This window comes from Anguilla anguilla, chromosome 3 (assembly GCF_013347855.1).
Source record: "Anguilla anguilla isolate fAngAng1 chromosome 3, fAngAng1.pri, whole genome shotgun sequence".
NCBI lineage: Eukaryota > Metazoa > Chordata > Actinopteri > Anguilliformes > Anguillidae > Anguilla > Anguilla anguilla.
This window is the reverse complement of record NC_049203.1, coordinates 11,315,778-11,338,729: the sequence shown is the minus strand read 5'-3', so window position 1 is coordinate 11,338,729 and position 22,952 is coordinate 11,315,778. Positions and strand designations below refer to the sequence as shown.

Below are 22,952 nucleotides of genomic sequence, written 5' to 3'. Positions count from 1 at the left end.
GGTCTGCCTACTGACTCTTCTTCAATCCTCTCAACTCCAGTTTTTCATAACTTCAGGAAAAAACCTACATTTTACTTTCATTCTAATTTCCCTTTATGAAATCTGGCAGACAGTTATAGTCGATTGATGAAGGAAGTTAAAGGCAGATCAAGTATAATGTTTAACAGGTTCAAAGCCTCACATTTTAAAATATTGGGTGTGTGATATGGCAGCATTAAATATGGTGTGTTGAAAAGGAAATCAAATTACCTGTGAATCAAATATCAACAAAAAGCAAAAATCCCAGCATGATAATTGAAAATTTTTATTTTCAATAAGAAATCATAATAGATCTAATAAAGGGGGTTCGACTTCAATTTTCTGATCCAGGAACCCCACCTAGGCTCAAAGGCATCCAGGTGACCCCATTATATAGGGAAAAAAAGGTTTTATATTTTGAAATATTTTTCCAAATCTGTATATAGTCATTACATAACAAATTCGGTCAGGGACCCCCTACAGTACCTTTAAGGACCCCCAGGGGTCCATGCACCCCCTGTTCTTAGAACCCAGGTTCTAGGATATGAGATGAAATTAAATTAAAATAAGAGCAGGCTGGAAAATTTATTGGGATTCTGCTCCCATCTGGTGGTGATAAGAGGAAGTGTAACAGATTTGTCAGATTTCCATTTCCTCATGTATCAAGAACTTGCCTGAGACTGACTCTATGCATTTGTTAATACTAAAATTTAATATCAGCATACTGTTGAGAGAATGTAACAGTAAGCTCTTTTTAGAATATAAGATTATATTTTAGAACATCACCATGCTGCTGTTAATATAGTGAGGAAGGTAACCTATTAGTGAGACTCAGTGATTCATTTCAGTGTCTTTTCCCTCTCCTTATTTTTCACCTGTAGCTTTGTCACATTTGCCCCACTTTCTTGAACTTCAATGAAAATCACAAGAGGAACAACACACCAGCACATGACATCACAGGGTCTTCCCGAGGTCATGTTGCAGAAGCTTATTCAGTGGGGATGTGGTGCTGTAATTCAGCTTTCAAACCAGCAATCTCACTGCATGTCCTCTCCAGTCACCACGAAGATAATGCAGCACAGGTCAGTGACTTGAAAAAAATGAGAGGGCACATAGGAGGCCATGTTCTTTTAGGTTTTTAAAAGAAATTATGCAATCAACTGCCGGAATCGTTTTTTTATTTTCCGTGGAGATCAGGGCGTGCATCATCCTCCTTGACATTCTATCAATGAGAATGCATGCATAATTTATTCCGGAGGAGTGCAGCAAGCAGAAGGCTTGTGAAACATTAGCAGAGCCCATTTGGCTCATTATAATGATTTTGTATTAATTTCGCAAAACAACTGCCGTGCTATTGAGCAGTTTCGTCCCTGGGTCCCATAAAGCAAGGCGGGCTTAAAATCTCAGAGGAGCCACATTTGTGGCTTAGCTTACTTTGTCTACAAAAGACCAACCCTGAGACCAATTGTTTTTGAAGGCATGTTTTGCGTCTTTTTCTCTGCTTTGTTGTTTCCTCATGCACCCCACCCCTTACGTACGTCGATCCATATGTACAGCGGTCTACAAAATGGCTAGACCGCAAGTAAATGTGTTTTCTGGAGAAATGTGTATAAACAACAAGGCCAGATTTTTAAAAGAATCTTTAGAAACCAGACACTGGCTTGTCTTTTCTGGAGCACTTCATCTATGATATCACAATGACAGACCATTTATTGTAGGTACAGACAAACTGTTTCTGCTATCAAGGTATGTGTCTGAATAATGTGAAATGTATTTGCATTGATAAATGAACACTTAGTATGGCTACCCTCATCTCCTCCTCAATGAGTTCAATTGGTTACTATGAACATGATATATATTCATAAATTTTCAGTCATTAACTTTTTACATTTTAGGAATAATAATAATAATAATAATAATAATAATAATAATTTTGTATAGAGCTCATCTCACAGCTGTTTCACAGTGTTTTCCACTGAAATGACATGTAATACAAAGATGAAAATAAAATAAATATAAAAATATGACCAAACATAAAATCTAAAGCAAAAATTCAAGATAAAAGAAATATGAAGATAAAATCAGTAAAATCATGTCAACAAACTGAAACAAATGAGTCAACAAAAAAGCTTATAGAAGTGACTTTTTCCCTCTTCCTCCCTTCAATTAGTCCCAACTGTGCTGCATCGACTCAAATTTCAAATAATTGACACGATTCACCTTCAGCACTCAGTGCTGCTTCAACTCAGTTAAATTTCAATCTTCACTACGTAGGCTGATTTAGAAAACTCTGAAGTCAGGTACCCGTCACCAGATCTGTAGAGCGTGGACAGGTAAATCAATATTGAATAAACTTCACCGAGGGAAATTATTAGCCATTTCAAATCAGCGAAAAAAGAAGTAAAGGAGGCAGGGAGGGAGATTTTCCTTCAGCTGGTTCACGTGCACATGAAACCGGCTAAAACGTATTAAACCCTCCATGCATGTGGACATAGCACGGAATAAAGTGTACATATTCCTGTATGTATCTTACATGTTGTGTACATATGCACATTGACGCACACACTCAGGCATACGTAGTAGCCTATATAGCCTATGTTAATGCGTGCCTGAACCCTCTCTCGAAGAGCAAACTGACCGTGGCAATGCATTAATCATTCGGTGATGTCAGACACCTCTGGGCTGTTTTAATGACATTGTTTAGTCAACCCGTGTAAACATTTTGAATTTGATTAAATACATAATTCTCAAATGCATTTGTATACAAGTGTTTTGAAGAACTATATAGATTCGTGAGAAAACACATATTCTCTTTTATCGTCGACCTATCAAATATATCTTAAATCCTGGCGAACACATGACAAGTATAAATTTTATATCTGTTTTATATAGCCACGATGCACTAAAACTTCACTTTCAGTTTAATCAGAAAGCGTTTTCCCAATGAAGGCAAACAGAGCGTGAGCCTACCTGTTAAGATAAGAAAATAATGCACGCTCTTCGTGCAAGGTAGGCTATTTGTTATTGAAGACAGAACGGATGAGGGGTTTACGATAATACACTGGCCCAATCTTAGATAATGCTCTCCCACAACGACTGCCTGTCGTCTCCTAGCGGTGGTTCTCTGAACTTGCTGAAAGACGTCCAATACTCTGGATCCGAATTGGGTGAGTGGGTGAGGGAGGCGGTGGAGAGAAGGGGAGTGAATCGAATCGCTGTAAGATTGGCACAGCCGGCGGTGCATGAGTGGGTGTGCGAGAATCCCTTTCTCACCCACTCCGTTTGTTGGTCCTACAACAGAGAGCTGCTGTCATAACCGACTTTTTTTTTCTTCTTATCTTATTATTCTAGGCGGGTGGAATGGGGTCGCAGTGTGAAGCATGCTGTGCGACAGTAAATTAAAAGAAAGCGAACCCCAAAATTAGGGAGTGATGCTGGGGCTGGAAAAGGCATCGAGATAAATTAATATATGATCAAACAACCGACCAGGTTTGTGCTGGTTATTTAGAAAACGCTTTAAGTACGAGAAGAAAGAAAAAAACAACGGGGCTTCATCTGTGACAGACATGTTCTGAAGCGAGAAACCAACGGTAGGATGAAGGCGGTGTTGAGGACTAGAAGACGGCGGCTGTTCCGTCGGCTCTGCTGTTGTGGAGTAGGACTCATAGCCTTCACCTGGATGGCACAAATCTTCCACGTAACAGGTGAGTTGAATGTTCATTTTAAGAAACAGAAAACACAAGCGGTGATTCCGGGTGAATACTTCACAATTCAGACATCGCTCCGCCTTTGCTGAGAATATAAGCCGACGTTACAAGTTTCACTAGATACCATTCCAATGTAGCCTATGTATGTCGCCGTGTAAGTCTGAAATTTATGGTCATATAGTTGGTTAATCATACGGTCGTGTCGATACGTTTGCCGGTAGCGCGGCTACTATACAACGATCATCCTATAATGTGTATATAGCCTATGATTATAGACATAAATGCAAGAACTGAAGCGAGGCAGTGTGCGTACACATGCCTTCAGTATAGTCCGCATACAGTCTACAATATATTTTAGTGGGTAACTCCCCTCACTGGTCGGTTTGTTCATGTAAGTGGGACCGAAGGGTTTAAACTTTGCACCAAACAGAACATGAAATGTGGGCTGTGTGCCTATAAGTTAAAATAAAATAAAAAAATCATTCAGCGCTGAGTGACAGAGAGAGAGATATTTCAAATAAAAAAATATTTTATTTTAGTATTTGTGTCAATACATGGTCATCTCAATAAAAAATCTAATCAAACTGCCTCTCATTATGAAATCCACAAGCCCTTGATCTGGTTTGCTATAATGTATTCTGTGTATCTAAAATTCACTGATTACAAATGCATATGTGGACTGATGCATGAATTAATCAGCATTCGGTTACAGATGAAAAACATAAGCAGTGAAACCCACGTTTGCTCCGGTCACTCCATTATTTTTTTAAATCTGTTTCCCTGTTAGCGACAGGCAGTTGGACTGCTTACAGATTTTACTGTTTCTGTAATCCGTATATCTGAATTTGTCACAAAACCAGTTTTTTTAAAAAGCCATTTGTCAGAGGCAGCAAGGGCAGTTTATCTCCCCCAGTCTGAAGCTGGTACTCTCTCAGGCCCACAGTCAGGTTTTTACCACTTTTCTGTACTGCACTCATTGCTGTTGCTCCGAACCAGAGCACTGGCTTCAGCATCCAAATTGCTCTGTGTGACACATGTGTGACCCCCCCCCCCCCCCCCCCCCCCCCCCCCCCCCCCCTCAAAGGATTACACCATGGTCTCACCTCGGCAGCGATTCTTTTTCATCCTGGGGGTGTGGACAGAGGTGTCTCCCCCACCTCACTGAAAATGGCCCTTGTTCATCTGAAGGACAGCCCTGTTAGTGATGGTGCCTCTAACGCTACATTACTAAAATTCCTCCGCTGCCTTTTTGTCATCTTATGATTTCTATCCCACAACCGAAGAACTGGGAACCTGCACACCGTATTTTCCTTAATTCCAGGACTGTTATTTATTCCTTATGTGACGTGGAGAAAATACCCCCCCCTCAGCATTGCCCTTTAGTTCAGGCGGATGCTGGGGTGCCGAGTATTAGGGGTCCTGAATGGATCGTTATTGTGTCCCTGCCACACTCCACTCCGGCACAAGAATAAAGAGGCTGAGGTTAGATAAGGATTCTGCGGGCCACCTTTAAAGGGCTTGGTGGAAAAATAGCAGTTCTGTTACTGTATGTGGGACCATTTATAATGCTAGACATTTGGGTGGAAATCAGATAAGGGCTCTCTGAGGATACCACTGGACTGGGATCATTCAAGGCAGAGCTGTTTAAAATGTGATGCATTAATCAGTGTTTGGTAACTGTGGAGCTAAGGTGGACTGAATGGCTTGTACTTGTGCGTTGTGCATTCCTCTTGTTTTTATGTCATATCTTGCTATGAAACATTACAAGCTAGCGCATTGCATTTTTATGCAGCGGCAACAATGTAACAGTGGCATTCTGGGAATGTGAGTTGTGTTTGCCAGATAACTCCCTGATGAACATACAGTAGTGGTCCAGGGGTCAGGAAACTCTCTTTTAATTATGATTACCAAATGAATCACAGTCATATGACTGAGTCATAAAAGACAAATTAAGACAGCAGACAACATAAAAAAGTCTGAACCAAGAGCACTCTGTTTCCTTTACACTTAAAGTACTACAGAAAGAATAAATAAACAGCACAATCAATTTTTCTAAATTTAGATGATTTTCAAGAAATTCACTGACTCACTGAGTGAAGTGTTTTCTGACAGAAATGTTGCAATCAAAGGATACATTATAATACATTAAAGATAATCATGATTTAAAAAAAATCAATTTAAATAAGAATAACGGTTAGCTGTTCAGTAGCTGCTTTAGGTTGAACAAAACATTGTCCCAGCCTTGTTTGGAATTACATGTCATCGAACCAGTGCTCTAATGACCGTCTATACACAGTGAGATTCCTTCCCTTTCAGATAATATGTTCGCTCGACTACTGCTGAATGAGGTTGAAAAATACCACTGTAGACCTCAATGCTCCGTACCCACCTAGCTGACAATAGGTAATGAGGACTGCAGTGGTGCTGCAGCCTCCATGGAGAGGAGAGGACAATAAATGCCCTGGAATGCAGTGAAGTGGTCCTTTTGTTCTAGGCTAATTTAGAGGTTCTAAAAGGTTAGCGCTGTCTTTGTTTTCACACGGTGGGCAACGCACGTGACGCTGGTGCTTTTCATGTTTAGCCGGAATCATTTGTAAATTAAAATACTATTTAAAATGGGAAGCTTCAGTAATTGATTCTTAGAATTAGCCGCGCTTTCTTCCGTTGATTTTTGGTGATTTTCTGGCGAAAAGAATTGCCTTTTCATATGATGCTCAGGGGTTGCACTCTATGGCTCTCTGGTTAAGCTCAGAATATTAAGGGTCTTCACATATAGCAAAACAAGTACAGTAGATGGCTGTACACTCTGTGTCCACCCGCAGCCCACCGGCATGGTGAATCTGCGAGTTTTCTGCACCAGCCATGTTGTCACGTATGGTCAGATAGATGTGCTGGGGGCTCAACAGCAGGTCCACTGTTTGCATCTCTCTGGAGCTGCAATATACTGTAGCTCTTTCTGTCACACATACATACGCATGGACGCACACACACACACACACACACACACACACACATACACACACATACACACACACGCACACGCATACACACACATACACACACACACAGGCAAACACACACACACACACACACGCATACACACACATACACATACACACACACACGCACACACACACACACAAATAAATCCACAGCGCTCCAAGATGGTCATTATTATAACAAGTATAAGAAGTAACACAAAACTGCAGTTACGGTAACAATTTAACTTTAGTTCACATTTACTGCAGATGTTTGGAATTGTTGCCAGTTGCTTGTCACTTGTTGTCTTGAGACATGAGCCAACAAAGCTTAATGTTTTTTTTCTGTGAGTACGTGCTATGCAGAAATGGTGGAAATGAAACCCTCACAAGGAAACTATGGCAGTTCTATTCTTGATGGTAGAATAAACAATGTACCGTGATGGTACATTGTTTGCTCCCTCTGTACCCTGACCAGTGCTTGGCAGTGATGTTTTTATTCATCTTTCCTGTACTGCAGGCATAGTTTCCCCGGGGTATTAATAGCGGAGGTTTTGTGCCTCCACTGAATTCCCGAGCGCCTCTGCAAACAACGGGAGAAAATCAATACGACATCAGTCTCAGGCTGAGATCTCCATAATCTCACGCCGAAGCATTCAATAAACGCGTGCTAAATGTTAACAAAATTGGCATCGTGTTAGGTCATGTTTTCGCCAGGGCAGGTGTGAGCCGCTCCTCGAGAATACCACGGCTCGCCGCTTCAGAGTGCCACTGCGCACCCTCCGAGGCACTTCCTGTACTCTCCTGTATTTCCCTGGTACCCTGGAATGGCAATGAAGAATAACATAGTGGCGCTATAAATACGGAATGAGTCCTCTGCATTCCTAAGTATGCACTTTGCACATTCTGGCAAATGAACTGAAACATGCTAAAGCAGATAAATCAAAATATCTAACGCATTAAACATAACTCGATGACATTATGAATGTTGCTCTGCTCTAGTAGTACGTAAATTATGAGAAGTCATAGTGTGTCAAATGGTAATTGCTCAAAAAAAGTCTTTAGTCTTACAAATGGAAAACTAAAAATAATTGTAAGATTCCTTTGAAGTTATGCTTATATGAACAATTTATTTTCCATTTCATATTTGGCACTTATATTTGGCATATATTGGCATATGCTCTTATCCAGAGTAACTTACACAGTTGAAGTTTTTTGTTGTTGTAGGCATATAGGACCAATTCATATACTGTATGTCTTATTGGTTGTTCGTTGGTGAAATGTTTTGAAAAGCCTTAGTGGTGTGTCCCTAAAATAGCCATGTATGGGCTGGGATCCAAAGGAATATGAATGGGAGAGCTGAATTTTTTTTTTGTCATGAAAACAGTAGATCAGGAGATACATGAAAAGCTAAATAACATGAGATTTCGGTGAAGAAACCAGTCCCTCCATCACGCATATTAACTAGGTGTTGTGAATTAAAAAAACAAAAACACTTTCATACATAAAATAGAATATGAATGAATTAGACTTCGGGAAATGACAACAGCATAGCCCTGCTTGCATAATTGTCTTAGATGCACTGAGAATGGTGACACATAATTGGCAAGTCTGTGATTCCCCCTCCTTGTCCCTCAGCACACCTTAAAACAGATCTTCAGCTGTAGTTGGATGTAATTGGATCTCCTGGGAGTTTCAGAAAATCTGCTTGATTTAGCATTTCAACCCTTTTTTATGAGAATAGATTTTTAATTGACAGATTGAAGAAACATTCCATTTTAAGAATATTTTAAGGTTTGACTGAGATATAAAAAATACGAGGAGTGGTGTTGATATATAAATATAATATATTTATGTGACTTCATATTGAATCAATTTATTTAATTGTGTACTTATGTAAAGCATAATTCATTATTTTTTTCTGAAGAGTTCATTTTATTTTTAGGATTATGATTTCCATTAATAATAAGAAGAAAATCATTAAAGGAAATAATAATAGGTACCAAGGCCTAAAATGTAACACTCAGCAACTAACATTTATATTAAGAATGTTTTAATTAGCAAATCTTTTGAGAATAAGTTTTTTTATAGTGAGTGTGTGGACGGTTCATCAAACAAGCCTTTTTAATAGCATCAAAATCACATTTGTGTGTGTGTGTGTGTGGGTGGGTGTTTGCATTTGCACTGTAACTGAACACAAACAGTGTCTCCAGAATTAGTTTCAGGCTGCCATGAATATTTCCCTTTTTGGAAGTGTTTGGATGTAGTCAAATACTTAGTCTGTCTCTGTCCTGACTAATAGATTCGCATTTTGAAAAATGTAATGGAAAATCCATTCGTGAACTTATAAATCCTGAAATATCCCCATGTAAACCATGTGTGTGACGTGAGCATCAGGCCAAAAAATTCAGAGTTACCTCAATTACTGCAAATGACAAAACCTCTCTTACCAACATTAGTCACATGTACAAACACAGTTCCGCTGGTCCGTGGACTTCAACACATGACACGTTTCACTTACAGGTCACAGGCTCTACATTCAGTGCATCTACATGCCTGTACATATGGGATATCCCAACTTAATATCAAGTAGGGATCATTGGAAAAATGTGTTAAATGTGAGTTAATGAACCGTAGTACTAGTAGTTTGTGTTGTTGTCTGGCTACAGTATTGGGCCAGTGGATATTAGGCCCTGCTCCAGAATCCAAATTCTTTTTTGTTTATGCCTAATTAATGGTCTGTGATTTCTGCAACACAAATAATTTATACGGTGTACAGCTTGTACATGATGAAATGCGTCATCACATATTCATCCAGCACTTGCCTCTATTCCACCAAGAAAGCACAGGCTTGCATTTCCACACATATTACATGCAGAATTGATCATATTGGATACTGTCTGCTCTGTGCTGCACACCCATGCAATGTCTAGTCCCCCTTGAAAAAGAGATGTCGATCTCAATGGGGTTTCCTGATAAAATAAAGTATAAATAAAAAAATTATAGGAAGTTCCCTATTTGAATGAGCTATCAAGATTGATTGATTATCATGAAAATATATCATATCCTCCTGAGACTAAGCAGAAAAAATGTACTCTAATTGTTTTACATGATATGTCTTGAATGACAAAAACTTGTTGCAGTGAACGTATTTTCAAAAATATTATTCATTTTATTTGTATGCCCCTTGTAGTGCAGGTTTCAGCATAGTAGAATATACAGTTCATGAGAATTGGAGACCAGAGAATTGACCAAATGAATTGCTGGGGGTATCAGATATGAAATAAAAACATATCATCAGCTAAACTGTACAATACGTTAGAAGTCAACTGCTGTGGGTTTTTCAAAGGTCCAGTGTTGATATTTAGCAAGGAAAGGGGCTGATGGCCAATGTAATGCTGTTACATGCACCTGGTTAAGTATTAAACAGTTCAGTTATTAAAATGTGAATCTGTGAATGCACCTGTTGGTTTAATAACAGTGGTAAAGTTAGCCAGTCAACTGACAATGTAATGACTGGGAAATAATTGCATGCATTTAGGTTCTTGGGATTTCGGTGTTCATTCTGGTGTTCAGCCAGTTATTTTAGTCTGGATCTAGTATTTGGCCAGAAGCTAAACAAATCTTGTATAGGCCAAGACCTGGAGATTCTTCAATAGCTGGCTATGCTGATGTCTGGTCTTCCAGATTTATTTGATGTTATTATATTACCATAGTTAAAGGATTTTTTTAGCCTTGCTGTGGTCCTGTGTTTGCATTCAAAGAAGTTTCCTCCTCCATCTTCAACCTTGCCAACTCACCCTGAGTGCCCCTCCTAACGTGGTCGGCTAGAGGTAACATTAGTACCGTGAAATGAGTGACCGTGAGCGACAGTAAGAAGACAGACTTGATTATGGCTTAATTAATTACATTATGTTGAATGTATAGCTTAATTATTTTCATTATGTTGAATGTAATAGTCGTTTTATTGTAATAGCAACCTTTATTTTGAAAAATTCAGACCCTTGCAAAAGTTCTTATTGTTGCTGACTAGGCTGTGTAGCCACGCCCACCCCTCCCCATACAGAAAAAGAATTTGACACCCACAAACGTCCCAGACACATTGCAGAATGACAAATTTACGTAAAAAGGTGCACAAATTCAGCAAAAGTATGTAAAAAAAGACAGAGATTGGCCGTGTATCATAGATATGCCTTAGCATGGTTATTTTATCATTTTTTCAAGGTAAGAATCCTGCATAGCATGCCTTTAAACAGCAGGTACTTTGCCTGTTTCCATGAAGTCACTAGCCCTGCCTGGGACTGCAGAGTATTATGGGCACTTAGACCTGCAGGTGCCTGGCTCTGGAGGCTTGGTTCAATTGGGCAAGTCTGGTGGTGGAGTGCCTCCTGCTCCTACTCAAAATAGATGGACTTACAAGACGAGTGCACAAGAGTCTGAGAGGTCTCCATTAAAACTACCAAGCCCCTGACCTGAGAGAGAAAGAGCAGGTGGTGCAGTAGATGTACAGGCATCTGTTCACAGAACTGATGGTGAGTGGGTTGATAAACACCTTCCCTTGTGTGATGTGTGCAGAACAAGTGCCAGCACTAGGAGGGAAGGTAGCACAAAATAGGAAAAAAAAGGATTGATTCCCCCCCACCCCCCTACCCCCACCCTCTTTCTAAGCATGGCTTGTTCTCCTTTGGCATTCTTGCACTCTTGACATCGACAGCCTTGGGTATATCATTTTGGTAATTACATAGGGCCTTAAAGTATGATGGAATGTTAACCAAGCGATCACATGACTCCAGTTATAAAGGAATATGAGAATGCGGTGGCGATCGTTCTTCCAGTGCTGAGTTTAATTACAGACCCAGAATCTGATTTCAAGTGAGTGGATTTTAGTTTTAATGAACACTTGATTGCATTGTACCTGCAGAGGAGCACCAGGGATTTGAGCCTGTAATGAGGCTGATAGTATCAGCCATTACGGAGTGGCACTGCGACTCTCTATTCTTTTCTTTCGAGGAGCAATATTGCGAACACTATGTACCATAGGAATCTACTCTAATAGGTAGATCCTACAGCATATTTACAGATAGCATGCTGTACAGGACAGTTGGAGTTACTGAATGGGTGATAATGAACAATTTGTTCTAACTAAAGGGAGATAAATGTATTTTCAAAGGAGTTTTTTTTTTCTTTTGTTAAACATCTTAAGTAAATTTGAAATTATTGCTTGCCACTGGTAATACATTTGGTTTTGTTTCACACATTAAAGCCGTTGATAGGGAGAAAAACATGGAGCTAAATTTTGTAGCATACAAGCTCCAGGTTTTGAAACTGACGCACGACCATGCTACCTCTGCAAAGGACAAACCAAAATAGATATATGTGTGAGTATTTGTTTTTGATATGGCATATTTACTGTATAGCACGTTTGGAGAACTCAGGTACTTTTGCTTGTAGTGGAATCAGGTCTGAAGTCTTCTTCAAGATGAGTTAATTAACTTGTACTGTTTTGTAAAGTCCTTGTTTTTGTCCTCATTTTAAATAAACCTATACAAGGCGTTGGTTTTTTTTTTTTTTTTTTGCATCAGTAGGTCTGAATATTGCTTGTAGCCACTTGCTCATGGTAATAAACCTGACAAGAACACCTGGACTTTCTTGGGAAGATCTGTTTTTTGATGGGTCGTCTTTTTTTGATACGTTCAGAATCTCTCCCAACGTCCTGTTTATAAACCTCTCATTTAAAAAAAAAACGAGTCCCTACACAGACATGGTAATGAGCCTGCTGTCAGCCTATTGAGGCTATTTTTGGATCTGATTAGTTTACGATGCAAATGAGGGCTGGCTTAGCCTGACAAGCCTATCCTAATTCACAACTGGATCCAGACAACCCCTTTTCTGTGAATGGCTTGGGCCAGGTTTCTATGGGAACCAGAGGAGATGTAAAGAAAGTGTTTGAAGGGCTGTTTTATTGATTGATTTGTGTGGATTTAATGACTGCTAGCTTCTGAGGATTGGCAAGCGATTGTTGGCATCTGGTTGTGCACGGTTTGAAGGTGGAGGAGCACATTTTCTCTGTCTCTGGGTCTGTTCATCTCACTCAGCCTGATGGCCATATTTTTTTTCCCTGCTGCTTGCGATCCACACTCCACTTTTTTTGGTATTTTTGGGGATTTTTTTTGTCTCCTGCAATCTGGCGAGATTCTGTTTTTAGGATTGCACCAATCTTTCCACCAAATTTCCTCCACACACACACACACACACACATACATTTTGTGGGAGTGCAGAGGTGGTAACGGGGGTCATGAAATATATATATTGTATATATAACTGAGTCTCCCAAATATGTCACAGTTGGCTTGGCTTTGGTACCATGGTAAAACAACATGGTCACCGCTTGGCAGACTTCCTGTCACTCTCCTTTTGCTTTATTTCTAGAATCTTTTTGGCTTTAGAATTCATTTTAACATTTTTCTGGATAGAAATGTTACTTCTCGTTTATAATTGCTGATGCCACGAGGAAAGGTAATGCTGTTGTGATAAAACTGAAATAGTTTTCTTGTTTTTGTCTGATTTTATACTTCAAGGTCATTTGCCATGTTCCATGATTAGTGAACAGAAATGAATAAAAACAAAAAACACAAGCCCAGAATCTTTAAAATGGCTTCCTCCATCCTAATATACTGTACAGTTAAATTTTTCATTTTGGATATTAAAATTGAATTTGAGCACAATTTGTGCACACAATTTGCTGTTCATAGTGCCCGGAAGACAGCTTATTCCTTGTTTTTTTTCTGGTCTTTCTTTAGAAACATACTAATTCAGAATCTTATATCTTCAGATCAAATAAAAGTTTTATTTACATCCTTCAGTCATGTTTTTTTTTTTTTTTTTAATGAAATGTTTAAGGCTGGAATATTCAATGGAATCTCAAAAATGAGAAGAATTAGTTTTGAAAAGTTAATCAGCATTTTACTAGTATTCTCTAGACTACAATTAAGTAATTAAGCAAAGAAAATGCATTTCTTAAAGTTGTTGACACATAGGTAGGTAATTCAATCGACAATCACAAGGACACTATGAGGGTAAAGTAGGCGCATTAAGAGCAGATCTAAAGTAGACAAACTGTGCTGTGTATTGCTGAATTGGCTAAGGGGGTTCATACTGTGTTTGATGTCAAAGAGGTTTCATTGTTTAACACATTTTGTGGTAGAAACCTATTTTGACAGCTCATTTTTATGCTGTTCATACTGTTGTTGTGCTTTATGGTTTATAGTCTTTAAATGGCAATCATATATATTTAGCAAATATGTCAATCATTTATATGTTGTCTACTTGGGGGTCTTGAATAAACTCATGATTAATCAAGATAAACCCGTCAGGTAAATTAAACAAGTGGCACTAGCTTTAATTTCTTCCATGTGCATTATTGCACAACCAGCCCCATGTAAAAGCAGCTAGATATGAGGCAGAATATTAAACATGTTAATAAAAATATTAAAGACTTGTTATCTGGGGCCATTGGTTTGTTGCCAGGGGTGCAACGATGAATGCAAATTTCATAATTTGCTGTTGATTAAAACTAAAATGGTTTTAATTAACTGCAAAAAAACATTATCTTCATTCAATTTGATGGTGTTCAATACATAATGTTAAAAATGACCAAAATGTGCATATGCATATAGAGAACTGCATATGTATCAAAGATAGGTACTGATGTCATTAAAATTTCACATTTCACAACTAGATAGTGAAATGTAGCTATGGGTGTTTTGTGGGATATTCCTGCCTGCATTGCACATGCACTGCTTCAGTAGACCTGGCCCTCAGTCTCCTCTCAGAGAAGCAGAATTTAAAAATAAGATCTGTAACCAAGGCCAATAATCACTTGGAATTACACAAGAAAGGCACCAGCTGAATTGCACTCCGAAATACACCAGCTTGAATTGCTGCAATTTTGTGCTCCGGGGTACTGCACAAATGGCACTGGCAGGCTGCAGGAGTCCAATCAGAGGGAGAAATTGCCACTGAGTCAGGAGATATCTTGCCAATAGGAACCCTCCATTGCCGGGTGACGATGTGGCCAATCAACATGTGCTCACTGACTGACAATTTAAAGAACGAAAGAAATAATTATTTTCTATTCTTGGCAAACACAGTTTGGTGAGTTCAGCAATCACTAAAAAGGACAAATGTCGATTGAATACAAGCCTCAGTACAGCATTTTGTCCTGCACCGAAGTGCCTTAACAGATAAGTCACTTGGGGGTCCCTTATATAATGAACTTCTTGTGTCATAGTCTTTGTATTTTTCATTGTTGCAGATCATTAGCTGGTAAACACACCCCTGGCTTTCATCTGCATTTCCAGCCTGTGGCTAGTCCAGTGGCAACCAACCCTGCACCTGGAGATCTGCCGTCCTGTAGGTTTTCACTCCAGCCTAAACAAAGCACAACTCATTCAACAGTTGCGTTATGCTGCTAATTAGTAGAGTCAGGTGTGCCAGATTAAGGCTGAAGTGAAAACCTACAGGGTGATAGATCTCCAGGAACATATTTGGTTACCACTAGGCAAGAACGAGCAGCTTTACTGGCCGGGCCACTCAGGAGCCTGTTTTTTTTTATTATCAATTTGAGAGTATTTGTGGGATGATATGATGGTTGGCAACAGTCTGCAAATGCAAAGATATGGTGACGGTGTCCTTCTCTGCGCTGCCCTGCTCTCCACCCCCCACCCTTCACAGACTCAGAGCACCCCAGCTCCCTCTCTGGAGAGGACCCCATCGCTGACTGGCCCACGCGCAGACTCATGCAGGAAGAGGAGCAGAACCACACCATCGATCTGCCCCGTGCCGGTAAGCGCTGTGTGTTTTCGGCATGAAGTTCTTCACCGCATTCCTTGATGCAGCTAGAAGGTGGCATGTTTTTGTATGTTGCCTGTATGTCAGCATAAATTGAATTTCATTTTCATTGATGGCTGACAAACCACTCGCGTAGTTTGTCAACAATCTTGTATCGGGAGAATATGCGATGTGATTATAGCCAGTACTGTCCTGACACTCATACATACAGTACAACTCGCAGAGATACATTAACATTTCTCTGATAGAAATGTATTATTTGACTTGTGTTTTTTGAATGTATGATCTGTGAATTTTGCAATCATGATTTGATATGTGAATCAGAATTTGCTTGCTCAGTTGCATTTCAGTCATGTACAGTGAAAGCATGTGCTATGAATGCATGTGAAATCCTTTGAGATTGACTACTGTAACCCTCAGTTCTTGCAGTCAGGTTCACAGAGATAAGCCTGCATATGTGACGTGTGGCCATATTTTGTGTGGTTAAGTGAGCAGAAGCTATGCCCTTTATCTAAAACTAGTTTAACCTCAAATCTAGTAAATAGATTTATAGTGAATTATATTTTTATGTATAGTTCAGAATTGGCTCAACTACATGTAAAAACAAATTGATGTAGCCAAAGACATTTCATTGGGCCATGCTGTTTTTCTGGAATAAAGCAAACATTCTCTGTTAAATACAACACAGCACAATTTATACATTGCATGTCTTTTTAGGAAGTGTAAACTCGTTCATTATGTTCATTATCTTATCACTTCTTTTTTGACACAAATTAAAAACATGCAGTTGACAAAGTGTTGGTCACACCTCTAGTTCCCATGCCACGCCCAGCCATACTCAGAATGGTAAACAATGTTGTTATCTCCCAAAAGGCATAATTGAGCTTGCTTTGTCAATTGTTTCAGTGTTCAGTAATTCAATAAATATTCACAACTTTTCTCAAATGTTGCCTGGACATCTTTGCAATAACTTAATGCTTTCATATGTGTACCATTGAAATTATTTGGCCTTACTTGAGGGTTTTTTTACGATGGTGTACTTTGAATCACAGCTCATCAGCTCATCACTATTACTAAAGCTCAATCCTCAACTCCCCCACCCCCCACCCCGTCATTAAAGACCAAATTTTCAATGCTGTGCTAATTCTGCTAGCCTGTTAACCTGCTAACCAGTGCACAGCAGAGGTGGGTAACCCGGCTTCAAAGAGTAGAAGTACTAACCATGTATTTGCTCCACCAGCATGCACTAAACCAGCTGATTACACTAATTAGTTCTCCTACCTGGCTGAAGAGTTGTGCTAATTAGAATCAGCTGGTTTAGTGCATGTTGGTGGAGGAAATACATGGTTAGTACTTCTACTCTTTGAAGCCGGGTTACCCACCTCTGGTGCTCAGTTCCTTGGACACTTTCACCACTATGAAGATGTATTTTTGAGCAGTACGGTGGTAATGGTGGCTATCGTGTGATTACACGCCTCAGACTCAGCTAGGCCCTAGAGAGCTGTGGGTCAGCAGAGCAGGAGAGGGGAGACGGCCGAAACAAACTCATCTTCCCTGCTCACGCTCTCAGCTGTCAGTTCAAAGAGAAGCAGACGTCTAATTTCCTGGAATCCTTTTTTTTTTGTATCAGTTCACATACGTGCTCACTCGCGCGCAAATAACAGGAAGAAAAGTTGAGCTTTCCTCAGAGAGAGAGAGCAACACGGAATAATTGGCACACACACAGTAAAGCGATCTATCCAGTATCCAGTAGTTTTGATAGTGACCGAATATTGATGTTAAATGCCTATGCCTATTCTACGCCCTACTTTTCCAAGGGTCTCTGTAGAATAGTAATGCACACATATGTTTGTCTGTGCACATGTGCGTATGTGTGTGTGTTTGTCTTTGGCCATGCCCTAGTGTATGCATTTCTGTTCATATTTGCCCTAAGGATGCTTGTAGTGTGTGTGTGTGTGTGTTTATGGGTGTGTAGTGCTTGTGCGTACAGATGCGTGTGTACTTGCATGCATGCGTGTGTGTGTGTGTGTGTGTGTGTGCGTGCATGTGTGTGTGTGCGTATGTGTGCGTGCGTGCACGCGCACACGTGTATGCATTATGACTCAGTCCGGCTGGGAATCTCTCCCCCACATGAAACAGAGATTGTGGTAATTATAGAAGCAGCCTCCATCCATGGGCAAACCACCAGGCAAAACAGGGAAATGCTCTCTGTTTGTCTTTCTCGGCGGTTATAAATGGGATGAGGGCTGGCGTTATGGCAGCCAGCAGTTTGATGCCTTCGTAAGGCTTGCATATATATAGCACCGCAGCATATATTTAATGCAATCAGTATTGATTACTCCTGTAAGCCAAGTTGCCACATTTGTATTTCTTCTTTGTGTTGCCTCTGTTGGATATAACTGGCACAGACATTTTGCATGTTGGGTTTTCAGAAGAAATACACAGTTTGTATGTATTCTGGGTTTGATTCCAATCACACATTTTTTGCTATCTAAAGCAAGCACTATTCCCAGGTGAAGAAGCCTTTGGCTCTCTTTAATGTATGTACTGTAAAGTCCATTCATCCATCTACTATCTATAGCCATTTATTCCTGGGCAGGGTTGCGAGGGGTGCTGGAGTCTATCCCAGCATTCGTTGGGCGAGAGGCAGGAATACACCCTGGATGGGTCGCCAATCAATCGCAGGACACCCACACCATTCACCCACACACTCGTACATATGGGCAATTTAGAGTCTTCAATTAGCCTGCATGCATGTCTTTGGACTGTGGGAGGAAACTGGAGTACCCAGAGGAAACCCACATGGCCACAGGGAGAACATGAAAACTGTAATGTCCTCACAAAAAAGCTTCTTATTTTCCCATTAATATTGGTTTTCTAATTATTCTTTAGAGAGGGACTGTATTGTGTATTCCATGACAATCACCTGTTGGAGCTTGCCTACATGGAGGAGCCTGATCTTACCCTCTGAACCATGAAGTTCCTTTCTCTTTAACTGTGGTGTTGAGCACTGCTGTCCATGAGCTCTGCCTCTGCAGAAAGTTGTAGAGCAGCGATACTCAAATATGGCCCCAAGATCCAAATCTGGCAATTAACCCAGGGAATTAACTGAACAATTAGTGCTACTGATTGGCCAGACAGTCTTCACACCTGACTCCCAGGTAAAGAGCAGGTGGAAAACCAGCCATTCTTGGCCATCGAAGGCCGCGATTTGAGTTATAGGGCCGTAGAGCGTTTGCACCAAATAAGTGTGTCCTTTTATCTGGACCACATGACAAGACTAGATGATACAGTCTGCATTCCACCCTGCTTCATTTAAAGAGCACCTCTCACTATTTAAGCTTTCGAGAGTAAAGCTATTCTGATGTTAAGAAGTAGAATCATCTGTTGAACCTTGGCCGGTGTACAGAATGTTCACTATAAATTATTCAAGAGTTCAATATCTAATCTGTGATAGAGACTCTTTGAAAGGATGTAATCACAGGGATGTGTGAGGAGAGGGGTGGAGAGCATTGTGTGCAAAATTGAGGCAGGCATTTGAAATTTGACAGATGAATCAATGCAGGCAAAGCATGCACTGTCCCAGGAATCCACGGTAACAAGGTGTTTGTCTGTGAAGAGCACGCTCTTAAGCTTTGGCACTGACTTTTTGTTTATTTGTTCAAGCAGACAGTATGTCATGTTTGCAAACCGCGCTGCCAGACGAACAGCCACTCTGTTTCTAATTGGGCATCTTCGTCGCAGTTCATTAAATTTAAGCTTTTTCAGTATTTTTGCAGTATATTGTACACCTCTAGCTCACACGGTATATTCACTTGTTTTTACCTGCATATTTGCACTTATTAAAACTGCAAAAGCTAAACATTTATACTAGTGACAAAATGTTGAATGAACACATGTATTTATATTAATTGGTTAATTCATTGACTAAACTAACTGTTCCCTATTTTAAGCTTGTATTGGCTATCCAGGTTCTCTACCACTACCACCTTTATGTCCTTAACATCAGGGGGGATAAATCTTAGCAGTTATTTTATGAAATATTCAGATCAAAGTATGTGGCAAATAAACAATGAAGGTGTATTTTTATGAATGCAATAAACAGGCAAAACTTTTTTTCCCCCAAACCTCCTCGTCAAAGCTCTTCACACCCCATATATATATATCTCTCCCTCTCTCTTGCCATTCCTTAAAAGGATGCAGGCAGAAGCCTGTACCCGCATTCAAGTCCCTTTGAGGCCTACGTTGCTAGGCAACTGAATGCTAAATTTTTAAACCGAGGGAAGTCTGCATTTCGAGCATTCGAAGCGCCGGCCGGGGCTCCGGGGAATAGCGCACGGAAGGAAAAAATAGAACTCTGCTGTCTTTATTTTTAGAGGTGTCGATAGTCATTGTGCAGATGTTTTATGCATTATTTATTTGTTGTTTCTTAAAGACGAGGGAGCAGTGAAATTAACGAGTTGTTTTTTTTTTCCCACAGGGATTATTTAAAAATGTGGTGGGAATAAAGATATTTTTTTCTTTGTCCAAACATATTTGAGAATACAAGGCTTACCGCTGGAATTGTCAAGGGAGCAATTTACCACAGCTGTCAAAAACAATGCGTCAGTTAAAATGGAGACAATGGGTGTTAATTACTTTGATGACAAAAGCAACAATGACAATAATAACCATTCCAAAAAATAACACGGCACAGATGGAATGATGGAATGAACAGCTTTTGGATTGTTAAGAAGGCATGTTCACTTGTGGATGTCTGAGATTCTGGCTAAATTGTGGTACATATAGTGTCTCATTTCCTTCTGAAATCTCTCTCTCTTCTTCACACGCTTCACACCATGTCTAATTTTAGGATCCGAGTTCATTCTTTTGTGTAAGGTTCGAGGTATTTGTGGATTGTTAATTCGGTTATCTTGCTTGCCTTCTTGTAGTCATGCTTTCATGCTATAATTTGGGACCTTATCATTTAATACTCGACCCCATAGATCTATCCCTCGCTCTGGATACACACTGGCATCTTTGATGTCATTTTTATCATGGAATAATAATTCAAGAGGTCAATTATTTTTATTAAACCTTGGTGAATATATTCATACAATACTGCGTGTATGTGTGAACTTCCAATCAGAATGCAAAAGAAAAACCCTATTGAAAAAAAAGTTGCAGTGACTCCCTCTTTCCATAAAATGTGGTTGTATGCTGCCAATGCTGGGTAACGTGTTTCATCCATCAACATAGGCCCTGTCACGCAACAAACCATTGACATCCTATATAGTTTTTTGGGGGGCAAGTATGTTGCCAGGATAATCATTTAGTGATTGATTTGCTTGATGATGTAGTTATTTGTCATGTTGACCACATAAATCACTGTTCATATCAGTGAAATACGCAAAAAAAGTAGACCTGAATTCATTCTGCACTTTACAAATGAGTACAGAATTGTAAAATTCTATTTTAAAGTCAATGCTTCTAATTTTTTTCCTCAGTAACTTATACAGAAAGAGTCAAAAATTTATATTGTACTACATGTACTTTTATGTAAGTTTGAACTGAGGTTCATGAGAATGTTTCTTGAATTTTATAATATCTGAAAGTCTTCTCTTGCATTTTTGCAAGTCTTCTTTTGTCTTTTTTTTTTAGACAATTCTTCATTCATTTTTCATTCTGATTTGGAGCAGAATCTTTGTTTTTGTTGCCATTTTGCTCACCAAATTTCAACTAATGATTGATCCAAATAAGAATGGTACTAAACGTTCGTATTATTTCATTGGGTGAATGTCAAAATTGAATTTTTCTGTCCCATTAAGGAGACAAGCTAGCCAACAGGCACCCTTTGAACAAAAATATTTTTATAAATTCTTTTTAATAAGAAATTTGCACACTGTGAACAATTTTGTGCTGAGGTTGTAATTAGTTCCTATTTAGACAGAATCGAACGAGTGTCAGGTGTGAAAGGCGAAGCCTCCTTTTAGAAGCCGTAAATTAGTGCCGGGATAGGTATCATTAGATGTGAAAGGTTTTCACGCCGAAGAAACTTTTCCACCGATGTTGTGCTGTCACAGACGATATGTCTTCACCTCCTAAACAGATAACTGCACTGCGAGAGAAAGGTCCCTCTGCTGAACGCTCCCCGTGTGTGTTGGCTTATTCAGTTATATAAGTCAAACCTCATCTTCTGGCCAAGTCCTCATCTGGCTCCCCGCCCCCCTCCCTCCTCCCCAAATCCCCTGCAAAAAATTCTTCATTCAAACACGCCCCCCCCCTTCCTACCTTAACAAGGTCTGAAATACTGAAAGGATGAAAGCACCTTGCCCAATATAACGTGACCAAACCCGCGTCCGGTGTCAGTGCTCTGTCCGCTACGTCGCGTTTCCCGTTTCTGCTCATCCGACCACATGAATTACCTCCCCTCTGCTGAAGTTACTGTGCTCCCTTTTGCCAGGTTTATGCAGGTTCAGTCTGCCCTCAGTAATGCCATTGTCACAGACTATTAGTGTCTCAATCAATCTGCTCAGAACGCAAGGGGAGGGTGGGAGGGGTGGTGCAATAAAAACTAAATCTGTCCTGGAGGACTGATCTTAGGAGCTGCCTCTCCGGTGTGCAGAAGGTGAAATGGGCAGAAACTGCTACAGAAGAGAGAGAGAGGAGCGTGGGTAAAATCCAATGCCCATCCTCTTCAGATCATGAAGTGGTCAAAGAGAGGAGCTAGCTCTGTCACGACTCACGAACGATTTTACCAAGAGAAGGCAGCTAGATTACTGACTGCAGATTTCTGGAACAATGAGGAACAATACATTAAGCATTTATTTAGCTTGTGCCTTGATAACTGTAACCAAAACATGAGTGAATCCCTGCAAAAGTAAAATGCCCAGTGTTAATTAAACTGTAACAGAGTTAATACGACCTGACTTTGGCCACAGTGGACACGCGTAACTGTTATGGTTTATATTTTTATGGTTGATTTAGCACTGAGCATTGCACCGCGTGGATGCTGTGCTTTATTTCTAATCACGGTCGGCCAGATAGCTTTCCCCACCTAGGATTATAGCGTGCGGCTTTCACCTCCTTTGTGTACTCATTGTGTTGCACTGTGACGTAACAGCAAGATGCAGCCACGCTAGGATTAGAGCAGAGAGCTACTGAGGGATAGACGTGTCAGCACACCATCGACCGCGCGGATTAGAACAAACGGAGGGATCTTGGAGAGGTTTGTCGCGGTCCGCAATGTTCCTCTGCGCTTCCTTATCAAGGCTGATCTCGGATCAGCCCTAGAGCTGAGGAGCGGTTTGCACAATAGCCAGGCGCTACATCGCCAATCGCAGATTGGGGGTCAGCTGAACCAAGAGGGGGGGGGGGGGACCGGGCGACCGTTCGGTTCGGGCAGTATATTTTGTGTCCT

At 40.2% G+C, this 22,952-nt stretch overlaps 1 protein-coding gene across 1 annotated transcript in view; it reads left to right on the top strand.

Moving 5' to 3' along the window:
- The first annotated feature begins 3,174 nt into the window (after nucleotides 1-3,174).
- slc24a6a (solute carrier family 24 member 6a) overlaps nucleotides 3,175-22,952 on the top strand; it is a 38,935-nt gene continuing 19,157 nt past the window's right edge. Inside the window, exons 1-2 of the mRNA XM_035407501.1 lie at nucleotides 3,175-3,722; nucleotides 15,437-15,547. Coding sequence (XP_035263392.1) covers nucleotides 3,614-3,722; nucleotides 15,437-15,547 — 220 coding nt within the window. The 5' untranslated portion in view covers nucleotides 3,175-3,613. The remainder of the gene's footprint in view (nucleotides 3,723-15,436; nucleotides 15,548-22,952) is intronic.